This window comes from Chroicocephalus ridibundus, chromosome 20 (genome assembly GCF_963924245.1).
Source record: "Chroicocephalus ridibundus chromosome 20, bChrRid1.1, whole genome shotgun sequence".
Classification (NCBI taxonomy): Eukaryota; Metazoa; Chordata; class Aves; order Charadriiformes; family Laridae; genus Chroicocephalus; species Chroicocephalus ridibundus.
The window spans coordinates 7,583,924-7,604,692 of NC_086303.1; the positions used below are offsets into that span (position 1 = coordinate 7,583,924).

The 20,769-nt window shown below is 48.3% G+C and overlaps 2 protein-coding genes across 4 annotated transcripts; both read right to left on the reverse strand.

Moving 5' to 3' along the window:
- Positions 1 to 32: 32 nt before the first annotated feature.
- Positions 33 to 10,324, reverse strand: AMPD1 (adenosine monophosphate deaminase 1). Of its 3 annotated transcripts, none has more exons than XM_063356788.1 (15): positions 10,185 to 10,324; positions 6,736 to 6,904; positions 6,082 to 6,247; positions 4,816 to 4,978; positions 4,382 to 4,601; positions 3,833 to 3,962; positions 3,359 to 3,553; positions 2,991 to 3,122; positions 2,732 to 2,895; positions 2,469 to 2,595; positions 1,856 to 2,019; positions 1,344 to 1,464; positions 705 to 878; positions 408 to 518; positions 33 to 233 (listed from the first exon to the last, which is right to left on the reverse strand). In XM_063356788.1, the coding sequence occupies exons 1-15, from the start codon at positions 10,204 to 10,206 to the stop codon at positions 78 to 80; spliced, it is 2,214 nt and encodes a 737-aa protein (XP_063212858.1). In that variant the 5' UTR covers positions 10,207 to 10,324; the 3' UTR covers positions 33 to 77. The 3 variants fall into 3 exon arrangements, with proteins under 3 accessions (XP_063212858.1, XP_063212857.1, XP_063212856.1); XM_063356787.1 differs by having other exon boundaries at positions 33 to 271; XM_063356786.1 differs by having other exon boundaries at positions 33 to 274.
- Positions 10,325 to 12,958: 2,634 nt separating this feature from the next.
- Positions 12,959 to 19,736, reverse strand: NRAS (NRAS proto-oncogene, GTPase). The gene is made up of 5 exons (XM_063356789.1): positions 19,483 to 19,736; positions 18,805 to 18,983; positions 18,176 to 18,335; positions 17,227 to 17,350; positions 12,959 to 16,543 (listed from the first exon to the last, which is right to left on the reverse strand). The coding sequence occupies exons 1-4, from the start codon at positions 19,591 to 19,593 to the stop codon at positions 17,231 to 17,233; spliced, it is 570 nt and encodes a 189-aa protein (XP_063212859.1). The 5' UTR covers positions 19,594 to 19,736; the 3' UTR covers positions 12,959 to 16,543; positions 17,227 to 17,230.
- Between the last annotated feature and the right edge of the window lie 1,033 nt (positions 19,737 to 20,769).

The following is a 20,769-nucleotide window of genomic DNA, read 5'->3' on the forward strand; positions in this document are numbered from 1 at the left end:
ACCGGCCTTTACTGCGGGCACCCGCGCGCGCCGCCCGCCCGCCCCCGGCACCGCCGCCCCCGAGTCCGCCCGCGCTCCTATTCGGCTTTCAGCCCCTCGGCGATGAGGTTGAGCTCGTAGCACCAGGTCTCGTAGCGGTAGGCCATGCGGATCTGGGCCACGTTTGTCTTCCGGATGTCGTTGCCCTGGGGCCCCTCTTCCTGGTAGTTTTCCCCCAGGAACTTGGCTTTCTCCTGCCAGAGACGAGGACAGCGGTGCGGACGTCAGGGCCCTGCTGGCAGCACCCGAGGGAAACGCTGGCTGCTGACGGGGTCCCCCGAGGGCTGAGCCCACGGAGCTGCCGGCCTGGCCCCGGGCAGGGACCCCTGTGGGCAGGGCCGAGCCCGCCCTCCCCGGCAGGCACTTACCTCGTGGGACAGGCCACACTGCAGGACGCTGTTTCTGGCAATTTCACACATGTCACAGGTGCTGAGCTTGAAGACTTGGGCAGCAATGGCGTACTCCTCCATCAGGGGCTCCTGCAGCCACAGGCTGTGTTAGAGGCCAGCAGCCTCTGCTGGCACAGCCCACGCTGATGCAAGGGCTGTCCAGAGATGGCCCAGCGTGACAGACCCTCTGCAAAGGCTGATGGCTTCCCTAAAAACCAAGGCCCATGCAGTCCCAGCCCCAGTGCCCAGACAGGAGGTGATCAGCTCACACTGTACCTTGGTGTAATGGAACTGCATGGGGTCATCTGTAGAAAGGGACACCATGAGGCCCTTCTGGTGGAAATCAGGCAATGGATTCTTTGCATACTCCAGGAAAAGGCTGTTGTTGCTGAGTGGGGACATAGCAATGGGAATCTGGGCAAGGAAGTACAGGTACTGCAACACTGGGCTCTGCAAAGGTGAGCAGAGTTGCCAGGTTAGGGATAACGTTGCTGCACCTTCTACCTCTCCAGGGTCAATCCTCAGATCAGCCCAGTGCCCCAGCCAGGAAATGCGGTGCACAGAGCTCATGTGTGCTAGAAAAGAGACAGGCAAACTCCAATCCTCCAGGGCCCACATGAGGCCAAGTGAGTTCGAACCCGACTGACTTCGGAACTCAGCTGGCTCCAATGGTAACACACGTATATAATGATAGATCTGTGAGGCTGAACCCCTGAAATCTGAATACATTTCTCAGCTACATCCCCAAACACACCCAGTGAAACCCAGAGAATCCCGTAACCTCTGCCTGGAGCCAGGCTGTGTCAGTCTAACACAGAGGCACAGTTAACTGGCAGCTACAGTGAAGGCCAGCTGTGAACATGTTCTCCTCCTCTGCCATGCCTGCGCTGCTCTGTGGCAGACTATCCCACTTACCTTCTTGAGGTTGAGACCGTGGGAGATATTATCTGCTGTCATGAAGGCTGTAAGCAGATGTGTGAGGGCCCCGGCTTCCCCACAGTGTGGACGGAAGAGGAACGTGTTCATACCACGCTGCCTGGGCACATGGAAGAAGGACTCAGAGAAGGCAGGCAGCAAGGTTAGGTGGCATATGATGCAAGATTCCCTGACATCAGGTCCAGCGCTCCCCCTACCAGTGGTTCCCAAGAATCCAGCTCGACCTAGGAGCATGTTATTTGTTCTCTTTTCTACTCTACGCACACAATAGATGTATCTCTGTAATCCCAAAGTTTTCACCTCAGTCCATCACACTTCCTACCGGGGAGTGTTTGGATTGCTCTAGGACATGAAGCTCCGAACTACGCTGGTGGAAGAGCAAGAAGGGCCCCACTTCTTCCACACCAACAATCAAAGAGCTGAGACAACTCATGAGGCAGTCCCACTTCTGCCAGCCCATCGTAGGTCCCTTAGCAGATCCTGGCCCTCACCTGCGTAGGTTGTTGAGCACCAGGATGTTGGCATACATATAGTATAGATAGTAGGTGTAGGATGGGTTCTTCTCCGAAGTCCACTCCTTTGGCTTTGGGCTTTTAGTGCAGAACATGTGTCCACTATGCTTGGATTCATCATCCACGCTGTCGAAGCCAGTGATCTGCTTGGTGAGGTAACAAAAAAGCCACATCTCAAAGCTCCGCACCTTGTCATGCCAAGGTAGGTTCGCTCATCCTGCCCCACTGCAGCTTGCCATAGCCCAGCTGTAGCCCGTCCCCCTTCCCCACTCAAGAGCAGAGCCAGGGCAAGGCCGCAGACTTTGCTTCTCACAAACCCCCAAGCTCTGTCAAGGGCTAGAAACAGAGCTCACACCAAACACCTCTGCAGGAGGTGAGTGGGCAGCATTTCTCACAGCCCCACAGCAGCCAGCTCAGAGTCTGCCCCCCCCACCAGCACTTCTGCATCCACACCCCCTTTCCCAAATGCGGCAGCAGGGCCACAAGCCCACTGATGGCATTTTCCATGTCAGGGCCAGTATCCGATTTCTTGTGCACAAATGGGAATGTGAGTGCTCACCACACCCTGACGATGTCATCAGGTGACACTCACGTGACGTAGAAAGACACTCAGCTCTTTGTGGGCTTGAGGATTGATAGTTGCCTCAAACACAGGAACAAAGATATTTTCCAGCATCTTCTCAAAGTGTGGGAGGAAATTCTTAGACCTGAACACATCACTGTGGACAGAGACAGGGATTAGCTGCTAGCAGAGGAACAACACAGCCCACTGTCCCCAGAATCCCTTCAGGATAAAAAATGAGGTATAGTAAGGCACTGTAAGGCACAGTGCTGCCTCAGACCCACGGCACATACTAAATCCTGGGTACTTGGATCATCCACTTCATGTTGGGAGAATAGACCCGATGATTGTTGAACCAGCTGGCTAGCTTGGGCCACTCCTCAGCTGATCGCCCATAGATTGAGAGGCGAGGCTCCGCATGCTGGTACTTGGCATCCTCCAGATCAGAGCCAACCTCCTGCAAACCAGAACAGAGAGTTGCATGGGGACCCTCCAGCCCCTGGGCACAGCAGCATCCCAGCTTGGCTGCTCTCTCCTCCCCTGTATTCTCACCTTGATGATGGTAGCAAAGTACTCGCCGTTGATAGCATTCTCCGTCTTCAGATAAAGGTCACGCAGCTCACTTGCACCCACAGGGTTGTACTTGTCATTGAACTTGTCAAAGCGCTGAAATGTCTGCCGCCCCTGGAGTAGGGAGGATCAGGGGCAAGTACTACACACACACTGGGTCCAAGCATAGCAGCTGAGCAGGGACGGATCCAAACAACCCAAAATGCGAAAGCCAGGAAGGAGCTGCTACATCCTCCCACAAACACTAATGTGCCCACGTCATGGGTACAAAGGGAGGGGAAAAGCCATTCCTACAGGGATGGACGAGAGTGACCCAAGAGTCGTCTTACACTAAATGCCCTACCACTTACAGCATGGACATCCAGGGAATCCACTGTCAGGTCGTAGGGGTGCAGATTGAGCTGCTGGAAAAGCTGTTTTAGGGTGAGCTGTTTGCCCTTGGCATCATAAACTACACGGTCAGCATCCACACAGTATGATTGCTTGATGAACCGCAGAAGATGCTTCTGGTTCATGCAGGCTGCAGCATGGATGTGTGTGTCCACCTGAGAAACCAGAGGGAAAGCTATCTAGCTTCAAGTTGGGATGCTCAGGTACCATCCACAAACCCCTTCAGTGAGCCCAGGTTGTGTGGGGAGCACAGCTCAGCCCAGCAGACGAACACAACAGGCCTAGGCCAAGAGCAGCCCAGTCAGCACCATCCCATTTGCAGGAACAATGTAGGTGCCACAGACCTTGACTCTAATATCCAGTTCTCAGGGAGGGGAAGGCACCAAGACAGCTTGTCTTCAAGAGTCACTAGGGCCATAAGCCTTGCCATTTACCTTCCGGCAGTTGTAGAAGTCCCGATGGGGGTTGTTCTTCAGCTCTTTCATCTCCTCCATCTCATTCAGCATTTCATGCACCTGGAACTTGGATGAGAGGAACTTCAGGCGCCGATGAGTGTAGGTCTTACTAGTGAAAGTAAAGGGTAGAACAGTGGCTGGGCTCCGTACCCCTCGACACAGGGGCATGGCCCATCAAACACTGGGATGCAGCTTTCACCCAAGGTGGAGGAGCTCATGCTGGCCTGGCCCGCGTCCCTAAGGTGCTTCTCCTGGCTCTATCACAGAGCTTTGAAGGAAGGCCTGTCCAGGTGTAAGCATCCCTGCAGGGCACGTCTCCAACCCCTGAATCCTGACTTTGCTTAAGATCCCAATCAAGATGGCTGACGAGGACACTTGGGTAGCCTGCAGGCTGCAGGTATAGAATCAGCGGGTTCCTCCCTCCTCCCAGGAAGAGTGGGGGACAACCCTGGCTCTGCCCTGCCCTCCCTCTGCCTGCTGAGGCAGGACCTGTCAGCTGCACCCAGCAGCACTGGGTTGTGCACTTACACAGGGCCCTGTGCAATCAGGGCCAAGAGGAAGTTCATGTCATCAACAAAGTGCTCGAGGCTGGGGTAGGGCAGGTCCTTTGGCTCATTTCTTTCAAGCGCTGCCTTGTCTCCATAGATGTAAACTACCCCGTCCTTCATCTGGACGTGGTATCCCAGGTCCTCAGGGAAATTTCCAGTTTCAAAGGGATCCTCTCCATCCTTCACTGGCGGGGTGAACACTGCACCAAAAGGAGAATACCATGAGGCACAAGCTGCCAGCCAAAACCCCCACAAGGCTGCCGTGCTCCTCCACCCCAGGCAGAGGGCAGGGACAGCCTCCAGAGGAGGCCTGGGCAAGCGACTCCCCTAGGAGCACTTCCGCAGCCCTTTTCTGACGCGTGCCCAGCCCATGCTGGAGCCAGAGAGGAAAACCCTCCAGGTGCCTAGATGTACCTGGGCTGGTGTCGCTCGCCCTCCAGACCTCGCCTTCGATAGCACGCAGGTACTGAGATGGGGTCCTGGGGAACCTCTGCACAGACTGCTGCATGTACTTCTCCCGGATGCACAGGGCACGGTACAGGCCTTTGCAGACAACTTCAAAGTCTTCAACTGTCACCTGCAAGAAGGGTGTTGCTGAACGCAACCACACAACTGGAACCCAGCTGCCTGAGAGATACCCTGGTGCACCAAGATGTGAAGAGGACAATTTTGTTCACAGCGAGATACATACCTTATCATCCCCTCCCTCACACTGCTCTGCCTGGGCAGGACAAAGAAGGGATGACAGGCAAAGTCCTAGACATGGCAAAGGGATGTTCCTCATGCCAGGACCAATGGATTCCAGCTGTCATCCCCTCTTACATTCCTCACTGCAAACTGTTGATGGCACTGAAATGGAAGCCAGGCCTGGGCAAAACACTAAAAGCTATTTTTGGACCCAAGGCTGAAACTGAAGCAGGACCAATAACGTACAGTGACCCGATGTGTCAAGAATTTTTGATTTACTGCACAGACAAGTGTTTTGGGCAGTCAAGAGATGTCAGACTGGAGCAGGATGGGAGAATACCATGTAGCACTTTCAGCTAGCTACAGTCATGGCAGAAGGAATGTGCCTGTGCATGGAGGGGTTTTCAGCTTCCCCTAATTGCTCCTCTGCTCTTCAACTCCAAGCTGAGCAACCTGCTCCAGCCGGGCCAGGAGGGAGTGACCTGCCAGCAGTATCTCAGAAGCAGCACAAATGTACTAGGAGGCTGTGGAGGAGGAGAGGAAGAATTAGCACAGGACGTGATAGCAGTCCTGGTCAGCTGGCTCCAGGTGACTCTGCCTGAGCAGATGACCTCCAGAGGTCCCTGCCAGCCTCCACCATCCTGGCATTCTGTGGCGTGCACAGATCTCAGACCGATACAGCTGTGTGCGAGCAGGAGCAGGCTGCGACAGAATGAGCATCACCTACCCTGCCTTGCCCTCCCCTCTGCCCGGAGAATCTCACAGGAAGCCTGCAGCACCCCACAGACTCCTGGTAAGCAATTCATCTCCGGATCTTCCAGGGACGCAGCAGGGCCCCGTCAGGTGGCACAGGAGACACAGACTGAGCTGGAAGACACAGACTGTCCTCACTGCACCTGGTACAGACTCCTGTGACACTGGGCACTACTGAGGGACATGAAGGGACCAGATGAGGTGTAGCATGGGGAAGGGCATCGCCATGCAAGTACCTACCCCAGAGGCATAATCCCCTGTGATCTGTACCCGCTGGAAGTCAGGCACAGTCTGGTACAGGGGGGAGGCAGAGATGACCTCATCAATAGTAGACAGTCTGGTTATAGACCTCTGAGCCACAGGGACCGCCAGTGCAATTGTCTTCATGCGGAACAGGTGCTTCTTCCTGCCAGGGAGGAAAGCCTCAGGCAAACAGCCCCAACTCTGTGGCCACGCGCAGGGTCAGGGGCACTTACCACACCATGTTCCAGCTGTGGACAACATGAATCATCTCAGTGGTGCTTTCTGAGCACCTTAAACACACTGCCAAAGGTAGAGGCCACAGCACACAAAGTAGCTACAGACTTTCAAGCATGGTTTTGGCAGTCGCACCTTTCCAGATAAAGGTTTCCAGGTCTCGCTCTCCAACAGCTCTGTGGCCATGGCTGTGCTGACACCCAGGGAACAGGCCAGAGGTGTCTTTCTGCCCAACAGCAGGAACAGTTGGAGAGGAAACCCTGCAACCTGAGACATGCCTCAGGATTACCAAGGATTTATCCCATGGGTGTGGTGAGCTGTTTTCACTGGCCTCGATTTATGCTTTCTTACAGCTCTGGCTGGGGATCTGCAGGCAATGCTCCTCTCCTTTCCCCAACTGCCCTGGTCGTTGCTCACCGCTTTTCTGTAGAGCTCTGCTGAAGTATCATGTGCTCTCTCATTTCCTGGCGTGAGATGGGGCAGATGTCTTCCACATCAAAAGGAGAGATCTCTTGCCTGATCTCCTCATCTTTCACCTCAGAGGCAAAGACCTTCTCTGCGAAGGAGCGCATTGCCTCATCCATCTCTGCAAGGAGAAGGAGCAGAGTGTGCGTCACACAGGCATCTGGTCCCCAGCCACCACCCAGACAGGTGGCCCTTAGCTGTCATGTCCTTACTTACACCTCCACACTGCCTGGAAGACTGAACAAAGAGCTTACAGAGCCTGGGCCACACATAGTGGGCTGGACACATACCTAGACACTCCCAGCACCGCAGAAAAGGCAAATACACCCCCGAGTCCAAGAGCAGCGCAAAAAGACCCAGAAAGAAGCAAGGTCTTGGGAAGGGCACTTATGAGAGCATGCACTGGGAGGAAGAGGAGAAGCTTGGCAGAGCCCTTACAGCTCTAGGAAGCCCAGGACCCACTTGCTCCACAAGGCATCCAGAAAGGACGAAGACAGAGGTACAGACGGAGAGTGCTGACAGCCCAAGCAGCCAGTTCCCACCATCACAGTGCAGCTGAAGAGCGCCCAGCCAGGGAAGCATCGTGTGCCCATCACGTGCAGCATGCTCAAAGGTGCCAGCTAATACAGCCCTATGAAAGTCGCCATTGACACAAGGTTGGCTGGAGCTTTATGAAGTAGGAGAAAGAAGATTAAAAGCCTTTCCACTGCCAATAAGATACTATAAAACAAGAACCCAAGGGCTGTTCTGGCAACATCTCCCAAAAGCGCACCTTTGCATAGCACATATGGACACTAATCGAGCAGGCTTTGCCAGCGGTCAGCAGCTCAGCGTGAAGCGTAGTGAGGATCGACGCTGAAAGATCAACCACACCATCGACATGTCAGACAGGACATGGTCAGCAGATGAGGACCAAGTCAGAAAGGAGTGACGTGCATGGCAGAAGTGTGCCAGACCTACAAGAGATTTTCAGTAATAAACCTAGACTTTTTTTTTCCACAAAGGGCGCTGGGGGGATCAAAACAGTTTATCCCTGTAGCCCTGAATTTGTAGTCTGAGGTCCTAGCTGTGGGATGGGGCGGTGGGGGGAGGAGATAACACAGGGGCTTCCTTTCCCTGCTGTTACGTGGTAAGGCAAAGGGGCTTGTGCTGAGCTACGAACACATGGGAAAATTCTGGCACTAGGTCCATTTCTTAGCAGTGCAATGTCACAGAAACAGGATTTCAGTAACAAAAGTTGCTGTTGTAAAGGTGCTGTATCATCACTGGGCACCAACATGTTTCTTAGAAGAAAAAAAGCATGTTTTTTGCAGTATCCTATTATTGCCCACTGTTAGGGACTCCGCGATGACGGGTGTCTCAGCAAGAAATGTTTTCTGCTGACACATAAGGCCTCAGCAAACATGAATTAGGAAGAAGAGGGCAGAGGCATCATGCTGTGGACTTCAACCTGAATAAAGGAGATGAAGCGTTGGATCTGTCCCCTCATGGATCAAATCCACTAGGAGCAGGATGCATTCAAAAGAAGTTAATTTAGGCTGGATCTCTGTTTTTTTAAAAAAAAAAAAAAAAAAAAGAAAAAAAACAAGCCCAAAAAACCAACAAAGGTGCGAATAGGTGCAAGGGAAATTGCAAAATGTTTCACTTCCTGCCATGGAGGAAAGAACTACACTAGAAGTTTATCTCTTAAGCAGGAGCTCAGGCATGCTAGGACAATATTTAACAAATAGCAGCCTCATATATCAAAGCACCAAAAAGCTGGAACCATTCCATGAAACAGTGAGGGGCACAGCTGGCACTGTTGAGAAATAGCATCTTCTCAAACTGCTGAAAGATCACCATGATCATGTAACTGCTGTTTGTTTCCAGTGATCATGTCTAGGCAGTACCACAGCAGAGCATATAAAAAGTTTAGCAATACTCACCTTTGTCTTCTGCTGTTTGAGATAAAACAGAAACAAAGTAAAACCAGATGTGATCAGCCCTTCAAAATCTAAGCCTTACTGCCTCATAATCACGTTAGTGATTAAAAAGGGATTAATAAAGTACAAGTTTAGCCAAAGCCTTCCCCTTACAAAAGAATGAACAGTACTTGTCACTTTGTACAATATCAGGATGTAAGTGCAGTGCCGACTGTTCCAGGATACAGCCTCGGTGGTGTGCACATAAAAATGAACCACATCGCAGACGCCATCCAACCTGAGGCTGCCTTCAGCAGTCCAAGGGGAACGGCATTTTCTAGAACCTAGATCACCTCAGTCAACACTACAGGCAACTAACAGATACTTAGTCATCTAATGAGACTGAGTTGTCTTCGAAGGTCTCTCCCTACACCCGTGTCCAGGCACAGGGATGCAAAAGAGCACAGGAACAACTCATGAGGGCAGAACAGCATTCTGCCTGAACAAGAAAGCAAACATTTTAGTGACTCGGAGCACCAGGGCTGCTTTGCTATTTTTTGTCCGTGACTTGCCATCCTTTGTGAAGATCAGGATGGATGGTCATTTCAAAGATGCTGAGTTTCATCCTCCTGCCGCCTACGGTCACATCTCCACTTACTCACTAACAGGGTCAGACAGCTGAGACAGTGCAGTTCCACAGACCTGCACTCCTGGTCATACAGCATGGCATCAACATTTTGGGGGTGCAACTCATGCCCTTTCCATCTGACCCAGAAAATTCAGTCTGTAGCTCTGGCGTCACAAGTCACCAGCTGCTGACTTCCCACAGTCCAGCCTGCAGAACAGACTCTCCTGGCATTTGAACTCCACATACTCATTTGCAAACTAAGCATCCTAGAAATGCCTAGTCTGACCTTTCATCTCTTTAGTGGATGAAAATTACACTCATGAAGGTCAACAAACTCCCACTGATGTTGCAGGGCCAGGCTTTAATACTCACATGGGACAGTGACTGTCACACCACGCAGCACTGCAATTCTAAACATGCTCTTATCAGAACTGTTTGTGCCAATATTCTGCAGGGCTCTGCAATGGCATCACACGTCCCTCTGTGCTGTTCCGCAAAGCCTGGCTGGCCCTGCTCCCGCTGCCCAGCCTCTGCTCCCCGTCCCCCGGGGCCCGCAGCACCCCCCATCTGAGACTCCTGAAATCCCTCTGACCCCTTCCACAAGTGACTTAATGATATCATTACAGGACACATTACATTATATCGCAGGAGGGACAATATTTTTCCTCAGTACAAGCACAGCAAGATTTAAACAATAATGCTATTTCTTTGCTGCACCATCCAAAAACGTCTCCAAGCAGGAAGAAGAATGCTCAAAGCCCACAGCAATGTCCCCTGGACCGCAAAGACACCACACCATCAAAATCTCAGAGGCTGCGGGCTGACAAACCTGCCCTGTGGCTCTTTGTCTCACCAATTGCTTTCAGACCTACCTGGAATCCTCATCCGTGACATCTTTCCGGCAAGTTTGCAGAGCGTCAAGCAACACCCTACAGCAACAGAGCACAAGTAGCTAACTGACTGCACAACAGCCTAACACTAATTTTACTCCTTTCCCTTCCCTGTAATTAGACTCTCCCACTCTAAAAGGAGAGCGGAGGTCAACCATAAGACTATTTAAAGTGCAACCACAACACTTGCACTGAAACAGGTGAAACCAGGGCTCAAATTTAACTGTTTTTTTTTTTCAGTCAGGCTTTCATTTTACACTTAGTAGCATTTCACCTGTTGTCTGGCCAGATTGCTGCTTCCCCGCGCAGCTGCACCGCTCTGAAGTGGACCTGTGGAAGCCAGTCTTCTAAGAGGGACTAGAACTGCTGCCTTCTGTGCTGAACCAACGGTTTAAAGGAAATCCCTAAGGCACAGGGCTGATGTTTTCATCAGAAGAGGAGCTGTGGATAGGTACAAACGATGTGCTCTCACCAACTGACGTGCTATTCAGAGAAGATTTTTCGTGAGAGAGGGATCTACTTGAAAGGCTGGATTTTAGCAAGAAGCGTTGCGCAGATGTCCTCGCACCTCCCAGCTGAATCAAACAAACTTAATGTGCAAGGAGCTAGATTTTGTTCCTGAGCTTTTCAGGAACTGCCTTTATAAAAATTTCTATCATAATAGTAAGGTGATATTCAGTTCTCTATGTGGTGAGCCATAACCAAGGCCTATCTTACACAGACCAGCACTTACTACAATCCAAGGTGTGGCAAGAAACTCCTCCCTTAAGCTACACGCAGTGGCGTGGATCTGGCAGAGCAGGGTATCGGTTTGGGAAGCACCTCTGGGCTTGTTTTAAGTAGATTCTTTCCAGCATACAGGCATGGAGGGCTGTACCCAGTCCTTTAGAGTCTCCTCAAACCTTCTTCGGATCTCTCACATGAAGTTGGAAAGCAGCTCCTGCCTAAAGAAAATGGCCAGAATTTGTAGTGCCTTCCATGTTGTCAAGGTAACTCTGAGCTTCTGACTCAGCTTCCTGGTGGGAAGCGGTAAACCTAAACAGGTCAGGAGGATACAATAGTTTTGATTTGAAACAGAGTCTTTTCCTGTTGTTTATACGTCACTTCTTGATGGAGTTGAAACACTCCACTGAAACCAGGACAAGTCAAGCAAAGCGTTCAGGCTGTAGTCAGCACAGTCTTGCTGCTTATTTAAAAGGTGACTTTGGTCATAACGTTGAAAGGAACATAAAAACTGGCACCCCTGGAAAAGACAACGTTGTTTGGAATTATACGTACACATAAAGGCTTCCTGTGCTGTGTTTTTAGGAACAGCTATGAAAAGGCCTTGTCCCAGAAGGCGGCTGGAATAAGTGAAAGAGTTACTTGCATAAGATACAGCGCTAGAAATAATGAGACACAGATTTTGTCCATAGGTGCACGGGAAGCCTGTGGCACAACTAGTCGGTGAAGTCTGAGGAGCTGGGACCCGGTGCAGCATTTGCAGCTGAGACAGTTTCCAGAGCATCCAGAAACTCTCTCTGAAAGATCACTGTTTGATGTGTACAACTTCAAAACATGCTGTGTTACAATTAAGAAATTCTCCAGAATTCAGGGTTTTAGCCCCACTTCCCAATGTTCCCCAAGAATAAAAAATGTATTTCCTCCCTGGACACACAGAGGTGCAGCCAACAGGGCAAAGCTGGGATGCTGTCAGGCTTGATCTCGAATAGCCGGTCACCTCTCTCATGCTGGCGGCAGTCCTCAGTTCCTGAATTATTCTTGTTCTTACTCATTCCCCGGTTTGTGAGCCCCCACACCACATAATTATTTAACTCTCTCACTTAAGGTCAATAAAAACTGGCTCCTGCTTTTTTTGCCTGCCCACAGGGACTGTACCTGCCCCTAACCTTTCTGGATATATCAAGATCTTGGGACTCACATCTGAAACCAAAAATAACCTTTAGGGTACAGAAGTCATCTTCCTCAAGATGTCTCTTGATCCTCTAGCTTTTTAAATCATCATTGGGTTCACGATAGAAATACGAGTAAAGCTTGGGTATGCTGTGCTAAAGTTAGATCCACCTAAAGCCTCTTTAAACTCAAGTACTAAATACAAACAAGCCCTCTTCCCGCCCAGTTACGGCTGGAGAGCCAGTGATTCACACCCAGAGGTTCCAGAGTGGCTCTAAAACCCCACACTTCTATCTCTGAGATGCCTTCATTCCACCTATGTCTAGTCAAAGGGAAAAGGCCAAACATGCCAGAAATTTGGCAGCTTAAGGTATTTCGCAGGATCTTCCTCTAGTTCACCTAGCAGAGCAGCCGTATGACAGGGGCAGCTCCCCGAATAGAAGCGTAGCGGCGTTTCACTAGAAAATGGTTCCAGTTCCTGAAGAAGAAAAGTATTAACAGAGAGGGGGGGACGTGGAAACTCACAAGGTCACTCCTTGATGTGCCATGCCTTTGACCAACAGCACCTTGCACCAAGAAGAGCCTCAGCAAGTTTTTCTCTCCCCACATTGCCCCGAGTAATTTCCTACACAGATTTATTTCTCTAGGGCTGTTTAGATCAGCCTCTGTTCCAGTAGGCAGCAAAAGTCAGTCCTTAAGGTGTGAAATGGGTTCTCGTAACAGCCTGTTACAGATAACAATCACACGGGAGGGCAGTGAATCTAAACCCCACAGAGAAAGCAGACAGCACCGTGATAAGCTTTCTGTAGCCAGTTGTGGATCCCGTGCCCAGACCACTACCACAAAAGAAACAACCAAAGAATTCAAAGTTTATTCTTTAAAAAAGTTATTTAAGAAGCAAAATAATTTACTTCAAACCCAAAGAGATGCATTATTGAAAGCAAATAATTATACAGATTAACAACACATTAGCCCTTGGATAAGAAGTCCAGATCCCAACAGTTCTCCACCACCCTGGAGGTTACGCACAAACAGTCACCGGAGGCTTGGGGAGTAAAGGGGGATCACGTACAGGATCAGAACGTAATGCAGATTTCCTCTTCTTCCCCCCACGGGCCTGAAGCTGCTTGAAATCCAATTCTAAGTCATTGAACTGTACTGAAAGTTATGATCGTTTAGGCATCGTGGCTACTACCCGAAGTCCTACTGGTGACAATAGGAACAAAATTCGAGCGCTGTTGTTTGAGCAAGACCACGGAGTGAGGACACTAACAGTAACAAGCCACAGAGTTACACTATCTTGTTAAAGAGCTGTTCTCAGTCCACGATAACAGAAACGTTTCCTTCAGTTATTGGCACTTGTGATTTTTGAACATTAGCTTTACCCTTTTTTTAATATTTTACCCCAAAGTTCTTTATGCCTGTCCTTCTCAGTCAGGATAGTAAAGTTAGCTTGGCACTAACACCATCTTGTGCTGTTAGTTCTAAATAACAACATTTGGACTACATCTGCAAAAACCCCTTTCCAGGGATTGTGCCTTGTGCAAAAACTTCTATGCTTATCTTCTAAATAATTTTCGCAAAACTTCTTGGGGTTTTATCCTTCCACAGCTGTCTGTTGCCACCAAAACCAGGGTTCTCTTACATAGACAGCTGGAAACCATTACAACCATCTGCTTCGTGACTCATACAGCACCCTGATTTTGTATCACTCCCTATATTTGAGCCTTAAATAATGCAGCCGGGAGTACACCTGTGTGGGTCACCTCTGCAGCACCCTAAACGCTGGTGCATCCTCCTGTGAGGTTCCAAAGGTGAAACGGATACTGACCTTACAAGGTCTTCTTCCCTCGTAAGATTTGTATTAGCCCAAGAGAAAGGGAACACCAAAGAGAAAGAAAGTAGATGCATTTGCCAGTTCCCACAGAATTCAGAGAATTCCTAACTTTTGGAGTTACAGCTAGTACGTTTTTAATGACAACCAGAACATGTAGCGCAATGTGAAGAATTATTACAATCAGCCTCTGTACAAAAGAAACAGTTTTCCATACTTGGGCACACAATCATCAAACGCCAGCCGCAAAAGGCTTCCCATGGCCGCAGGCAGTCGTGCTCTGAACTTTGCAGGACGGAAACTCCTAAGTTTCCCAAATAATCAAAAAACATACATCAACCTGGATGACCAGATCTCACCATTCAAACATACCGCAAACGCCACATTGCTGTCTTTCCAAAATGCTGGGTCTATGTGACCAGATGTGTATCCCAAAAGCTACCATTTTCCACATGTAATTTTATTAAGGGGACAACAGTGCGTCTGCTTTTTAGAAGCGGACAGTCATCTCCCGCCACAGTGCTCAAAGAATGCATTCATAACTTCTCTTCTTGCACCCAATAAAAGAATAACACTGCTTGCTGATGACAGATGGGACTGCTGGCAGCGATGGTAATTCTGACACCTTTAACTTGCAGGCATGCGATCACCTCCACACAAACTCAACTCCAGTCACAGCCCATGCAATCCTTAATGCTGCCCACCACTGTGTATGTTGCTGGAGGTTTTATGTAAAAATGCTGTGGTTTTAATTCCAATCAATGTCACAACAGTTAAGGGTAAAATAAATTGCAAAAAGTACTTATAATGATTATCACGGATAAAGAAAATGTGATGCTGACTGATCCTCTTCATTCCAAGAAGAGAATGAAGAATGCAAGTAGTGAAGGAAGCAATATTAAAAGGAACAATTCATTCTCTCAGTCTGTTTTCTAATTTCCATTTGAAATTGAGAACTCCAAAATAAGATGCATGAATCTGACACCAACAAAGTGAAATTAAGCCTCTCGCAATTTCTCCGCTCACACCGGCTGGGCAGACTGACTGAACACTCCCTCTGTTGGCTGACGGCTCCTTGCTCTTCCACCCCATCAGCTTTGCTGCAGGATACGCTGTGACCACACAGAACAGAATCCAGTATCAGCAGCACGAGAACTAGGGAAGAACACGCTATTCCAAGGAACACTGGAAAATTTTGCAACAGCGACCACGCTTGTATGTCCCAATTACAGGAGGTGACCGTCTTTTGTTGTAGGAAGAACTCATACAGCTTATGCAGCAACTTTCTCGTACTTTGAGGCTGATTCCCACCAGTATTTCACACACCTTCTGCATAGTCATCACTGAACTCACTTCCTTCCTCATTTTACAAGGATGCGGCAATCAGGAACTAGCTCAGTTTTCTGTTACAGCTCATTGCCTTCCCCCCTCAGTCTGGACACACTAAGTCCGTGACACCCGCTGCACCAAATACAGCGAACCTGAAATCCTACACTCCTTCCCTACAAGGAGACTCTCCAACTACATTTCACAGAGAGACATTTTGAAGAGACTATGTCTACAGTCTGGTGGTAAGAAAATAATTCAGAGTAAAATAATTTGCAAGTTACAGACAGAGATGAATAACAGCTGTCCAAACTAACTAACCTCCAGTTACGAGATTAACTATTGAGAAGCTGCCCATAAATGTTGGCAGTTAATGTTAAAAATTAACAGCTAATTTGGTCCAACTTGGAAGAGATGTGAATGCTGCAGAAAAACAATATAAACAGTTCCACCTACAAAGAAAGTAAAAAACAGACACAGTATGTCCCCCCCCTCCCCGGCCAGTTCAGAGTCTTGCAAGTGCCTGCTGGATCTTCCAGACCACGAATTCCTGGTTTAGTATCCTGTCAGGCAAAGAGATCACCCACGCAAGACTTGCCTGCAGAAGACCATGAGCTCCCAAGAAATTCTGGTCCTTGGGGTTTCTCTCAACCCAAGGGAACAGGGGACAACTTCAAATCTTCTTAGCAAACAGGCACTTAAGTTAGGAAAGATATCTCCTTTTTATTACCGAAAACGAAGATCAGTTAAGTGGTACTGCTGGCACAAAGGAGATGTTGGAAATATGCTGTACGGGTGCACAGAGAGCAGATACCAGTCCGATACGTGACAGGAGCATTCATGGTGGCAAAACCATTCCTGACATTACCTGCCAAGCAATGATTAGTGCCACTCCTCTGACAGCACTGCAAATCAGAATCCAAAAGAAAGGGGACAAACATCACTTCTAGTTTTTACTCTAGAGGTAAAGTGTCATCTTTTTCACAGCATTTAGTCTCTAAAGTTCACTTTTCTTGTGACTGGTTTTCTTCTTTAACAAACCCAGATAACACAGTGAGAAAAGAAACCCAGTACATCAAGAGATGCAACTGCTCCATTAGCTGAGCAAGGAGGTAGACGCCATAGATGTTCTCTTCAGATGGAGCACAGAAAAGGACCTTGTGCTAATTAACTGGTACCAAGATTCTGGTCACTGGCACCAAAATACTGCAGGGCATCAGCATGAGACGCAATACAGTAGCATCGAGACTCGTCCAGCAGCTACATCTGAACCATGTATTCTTGGCATCTGGAACAGAAAGGCATCTCTGATTAGCTGCTGTCCACCTCTGTGATGGATGTGCAGTGCAACGGTGTACTACAAAGTCCTGAACTGGTCTACCTGTTTTTACAATGATGAGCAACACATTTTAGGTAACTGTTGAAAAGAATTTCACTCAGTTAGGGAACTCATAATTTTAATTACTGGCATTATTTTATTTGGTTAATCTTTGAAAAGTGCATATTCCAGAGGAACACAGCTCAAGAGAAGCTGCGCAGAAATCAATTAATTATCAGCAAATGGTGACTGCAGAATTGTGCACAGTCCTCTTTCTAGTTCAGGTGTTTCTTGGGTACAAGAGAGAAATTACACATTCTCCAAATAGTCAAAATGGTTTCCCAAAGGAAGGAGACACTGACAAGAATGATACAGAAATTCACGCAATTATCAGTTCAGTGGAAATCCACAGGCTACAGCCAAAAGGTTGCTGTGAATAGAATTTCCTTTTCTTAAGCTTTGCTATCTACTTCGAGAGGGAAAAAGAATCGTTGGAGAAGCAATTAATTGTAGGATCTAAATCTCTGGGTATTGATGGGCTGTATAATAGGGAAGAACTCCACCTATGGGAGCAAGTATTTCTAAAACACGCTTATCGACAACGGAAAGACATACAAACAAGGAGCCGATGAAAAACTTAAATTACAGCTCACCTTATCACATCACAACGCAAGACAGTCCCATACAGCCTTGATTCCCATCTTCATTGCTGTTGAGCTTTTTCATCCGGTACTGCCGGATCTCTCTCACCAGTGTGTAAAAAGCATCTTCCACACCCTGAATGCAAACGATCCAGGTAAAGTATTTTCTTTCCTGAAGGTTTTGAGATCACTGTTCTTTCCATCACAGGATCCCTTAACATATTTGAAAGACATACTTCTACAGGAAGAGTAATAGCCAACTTTTCCCACAGTTCTTAAGAGGAAGAAACTAGCACTTATGTCCAAGACTCTCCACTTACACTCTTAGCTCTTCCTCTGAGGCAAACACGCAGGGTTACGGCCATTAAAAGAAACAAGGCAAACTGTAACTGTAGAGAGGTCCCCGACAGGAAACAAGTTGTTTATTGACTAATCACCTCCCTTTTACAATTCTTTGGCTACTGCTTAATAACTGCACCTTTTCTGCTTCGTCCCGCACTGATGTAGGTAGAAGACAGGCTGACCGGACAGAGCCACGTATTCAAAGCAACTCTCTGAAGAAGTCTGTTAGTCCAGTCTGGGGAATTCCTTCTGTAAACATAATCTTATAATTGGCCTTCACTAAGAAGCCAAGAAAACCGAACTGGTCTGGGATGACTAACCGCACAGCCTGACCACTTCTCAGCAAGAGCAGATGAAGCTCCCTTCTTCTTACGAACCCGACCCACTGAAGGAAGGTCAATACAAGTCTAAAGTGATCTCTGTACCGGCCTAGCCCAGTGATAAACACGTAACTCTTTCAAGCTAAGGGTGACTGGGAAAACAAAAAGCTAAAAATTGCAAATGGATTAAAAACACGCTTACTCCTGTAGGTAAGAAAAAAAAAGCACGTGTAAAAATGTTAGACCACTGTACATTTAGCACACAGGAAGAAGTCAGACCAAGAACAGAAACATCTTACCTGTCTCGTTTTAGCAGATGTCTCTATGAAGGGAATTCCATAGCTTTTTGCTAATTCTTGAGCCTGTTTTGTGTCTACTGTTCTTGTGGGCAAATCACACTTATTCCCAACTAGCACCATTGGCACATCATCTGAATCTTTCACTCTCTTGATCTGTTCTCTTTTAAAAGACAAATAAAATAAAAAAAGTTAGGAACTATTTTCTAGATATAAAAGCTGGTTTAATTCAGTATTCAAACAACCGCATGCTACAGAAATATATATTAAAGCTGTGCAGTATCTCGGGGTTCTGACCTGCAGCAGTCTGTGGTCTAATAACTTTGTTCACTCCATTTTCTAGTCTATGTGTAACTCCACTCTGTTGTGTTTTTGCCTTCTTACCCATTTTCTTAGAGATCACGTTCTGTATGCTCCAAATATCATTTGATTAACACAACAACCCAGATAACTGTCCCACTCTCAACTGACTAATAATGTATAGACACAGAACGCAGATAAGCTTGAGAACTTTCTGAAAGAAGTGGGAGATTTAGTATTTGTCTGTTATTCAATGTTCACTGGGTCTAACAACAAACGGGTCTGATGCCTTTTCCAGCCTTCCCTCCCTGTGGTAAGGACCTAGATCGTACCTGTAAAGGTTAATATCAGCAAAGGATTTACTGTTGTTAATAGCAAAAACACAGAGGAATCCTTCCCCGGTTCTCATGTACTGATCACGCATAGCACTGTACTCTTCCTGGCCCGCGGTGTCCAGAATGTCTAACAAGCATGTCTCGCCATCGATAACAACCTGCTTTCTATACGAATCCTGCAAAACACACAAGCAAGTTTTAGATTAGAGAAAAACATTGTACTGCTTCTTTCCACCTCAGGCATTATTAAGGAAAAATAACGATTCAGAGGAGCTTTTCTAGCCCAGGGCAACAAAAACACACCAGTATCTAAAACTGTCAGCATCTGAAATGTTACTCTAAGCCCCCTCGGCCTTTCTTGCAAAAAAGAAAAACCACGTTCTTCGTAGGGCGTTCCTCAGTTGTTGGACAGAAAAAACCATACCGTAAATACCCTCCCCGCAACACCGTGACTGGAACGGACAGTCCGGCGGCTCGGCCGTGACCCGTCCCGCTCCGCTCCGTCCCCGCCGTTGGCTGCCCGCGCTCTGCCGCGGGACGCAAGGAGCGGACACGCGGGGAGCCCTTGGAAGAGTCTTCCCAGGATTCCTCACCCCGCGCCCGCCCGCTGAAGCCAAACGAACCGGCAGCAGCTGCCGCCCAGGGCGGCTCCGCGCCTCCCGCCGCCCCGCTCACCTCGATGGTGGGGTCGTACTCGTCCACGAAGTGGTTCTGGATGAGCTGGATGGTCAGCGCGCTCTTGCCGACGCCGCCGGCGCCCACCACCACCAGCTTGTACTCGGTCATGGCCCCGCGGCCTCGGCCGGACGCGGCGCAGCCCCCGCCCGCCGCTCCCGCCGCGCGCCCGTCACAGCGCTTCCGGCTTCCGGCCCCGGCAACGCGTCATCGCCCGCCGCCGGAAGAGTCTGGCTGCGCCTCCGCCGCTTCCGGACACGTGACGGCGGCGAGGGGCTGCGCCCCCGGAAGCAAGAGACGGGCCAGGAATGAGGCTTTTTTCAAAATCAGTAAAACTTTATTCTATTTCCATTCTTTGCCATTAACAGAAAAAAATTGGAGAAAGCAATGTTTGTTTTACAAAGATAATGCATCTCCCAGAGAAGAAAACCCTAAATTGAGAATAGAGGTAACATGAAAAAACCCCCCCAAAAAAAACACAGTACTGCCCTCTATTCAAAGAAAGTAACTCCTGATCTTTTTGGTTAAAGTAATACTTAGACCAATCATTCCGTTTTCTTGCTTGATAAAGTGTGACCGGGAATGGAGGGAGGGGCAGGGGGAGGGGGGGAAAAGAAAGCACACAGACATCAACTATTTCACCTTGATGAAAGTCTCAATACAGCTATGGAAAGCCTAAGTATTTATTCTTTTACAGTACACTGGGTGCTGGCTGCAAAAAAGAAAAAAAATGTATTCACTTCAGGCACAACTTCTTTCTTTTTAAATTTAAATCAGTAAAAGAAACTGGGTTTAGAAGCTGCAGTGTTCTAAGCAGCAGCAGATTTGTGCATTGTTTTAAATATATTTAAATTACCACACTGATGGCACACCTCAGCCTTATGAAATTCTGCACTGCATGTGTTTCAGAACGCTACAAAAATAAGTCTACCCCAGGAAGAGACTTTCATTGAGCTCTAACAACTTTGCTGGCTAAAGGACTCAAGTTAAATGAAATATGAAAACATTGTAACATTTGGCCATCAACTTAAGTTATCTGAATGTTCATGCAGATTTTATATAATGTTGAACTTATTCCACCCTCGTATGGTCCTCATAATTTGAGCAGAGAGAGCTGAAGTGAGCCTTCCGCTTCCACTTGGAAGGAAAGACATAATGCAGCTGAGCACTAAGGCATGGAAACACCTCAGCCAAAATAACAAAGATAAAGCGTAGATAATTGTAGTGCAGAATTCCATAAGGTCTACCCGGGTAGAGCTGTCTATAATGTTTACTCACATAGGCAAT

Coding starts and splice junctions, on each gene's coding strand:
- AMPD1 (XM_063356786.1), bottom strand. CDS start 10,206: ATGTCACGGATGAGGATTCCAG. Junction 2,596..2,731: donor ATCCAAGTACCCAGGATTTA/GTATGTGCCGTG, acceptor CTCTGTCCACAG/TGATGTGTTCAGGTCTAAGA. Junction 879..1,343: donor ACGGTCTCAACCTCAAGAAG/GTAAGTGGGATA, acceptor TCACCTTTGCAG/AGCCCAGTGTTGCAGTACCT.
- NRAS (XM_063356789.1), bottom strand. CDS start 19,593: ATGACCGAGTACAAGCTGGTGGTGGTGGGCGCCGGCGGCGTCGGCAAG. Junction 18,336..18,804: donor GCTGATATTAACCTTTACAG/GTACGATCTAGG, acceptor GTCTTTTAAAAG/AGAACAGATCAAGAGAGTGA. Junction 17,351..18,175: donor CATCTGCTAAAACGAGACAG/GTAAGATGTTTC, acceptor GTTTGCATTCAG/GGTGTGGAAGATGCTTTTTA.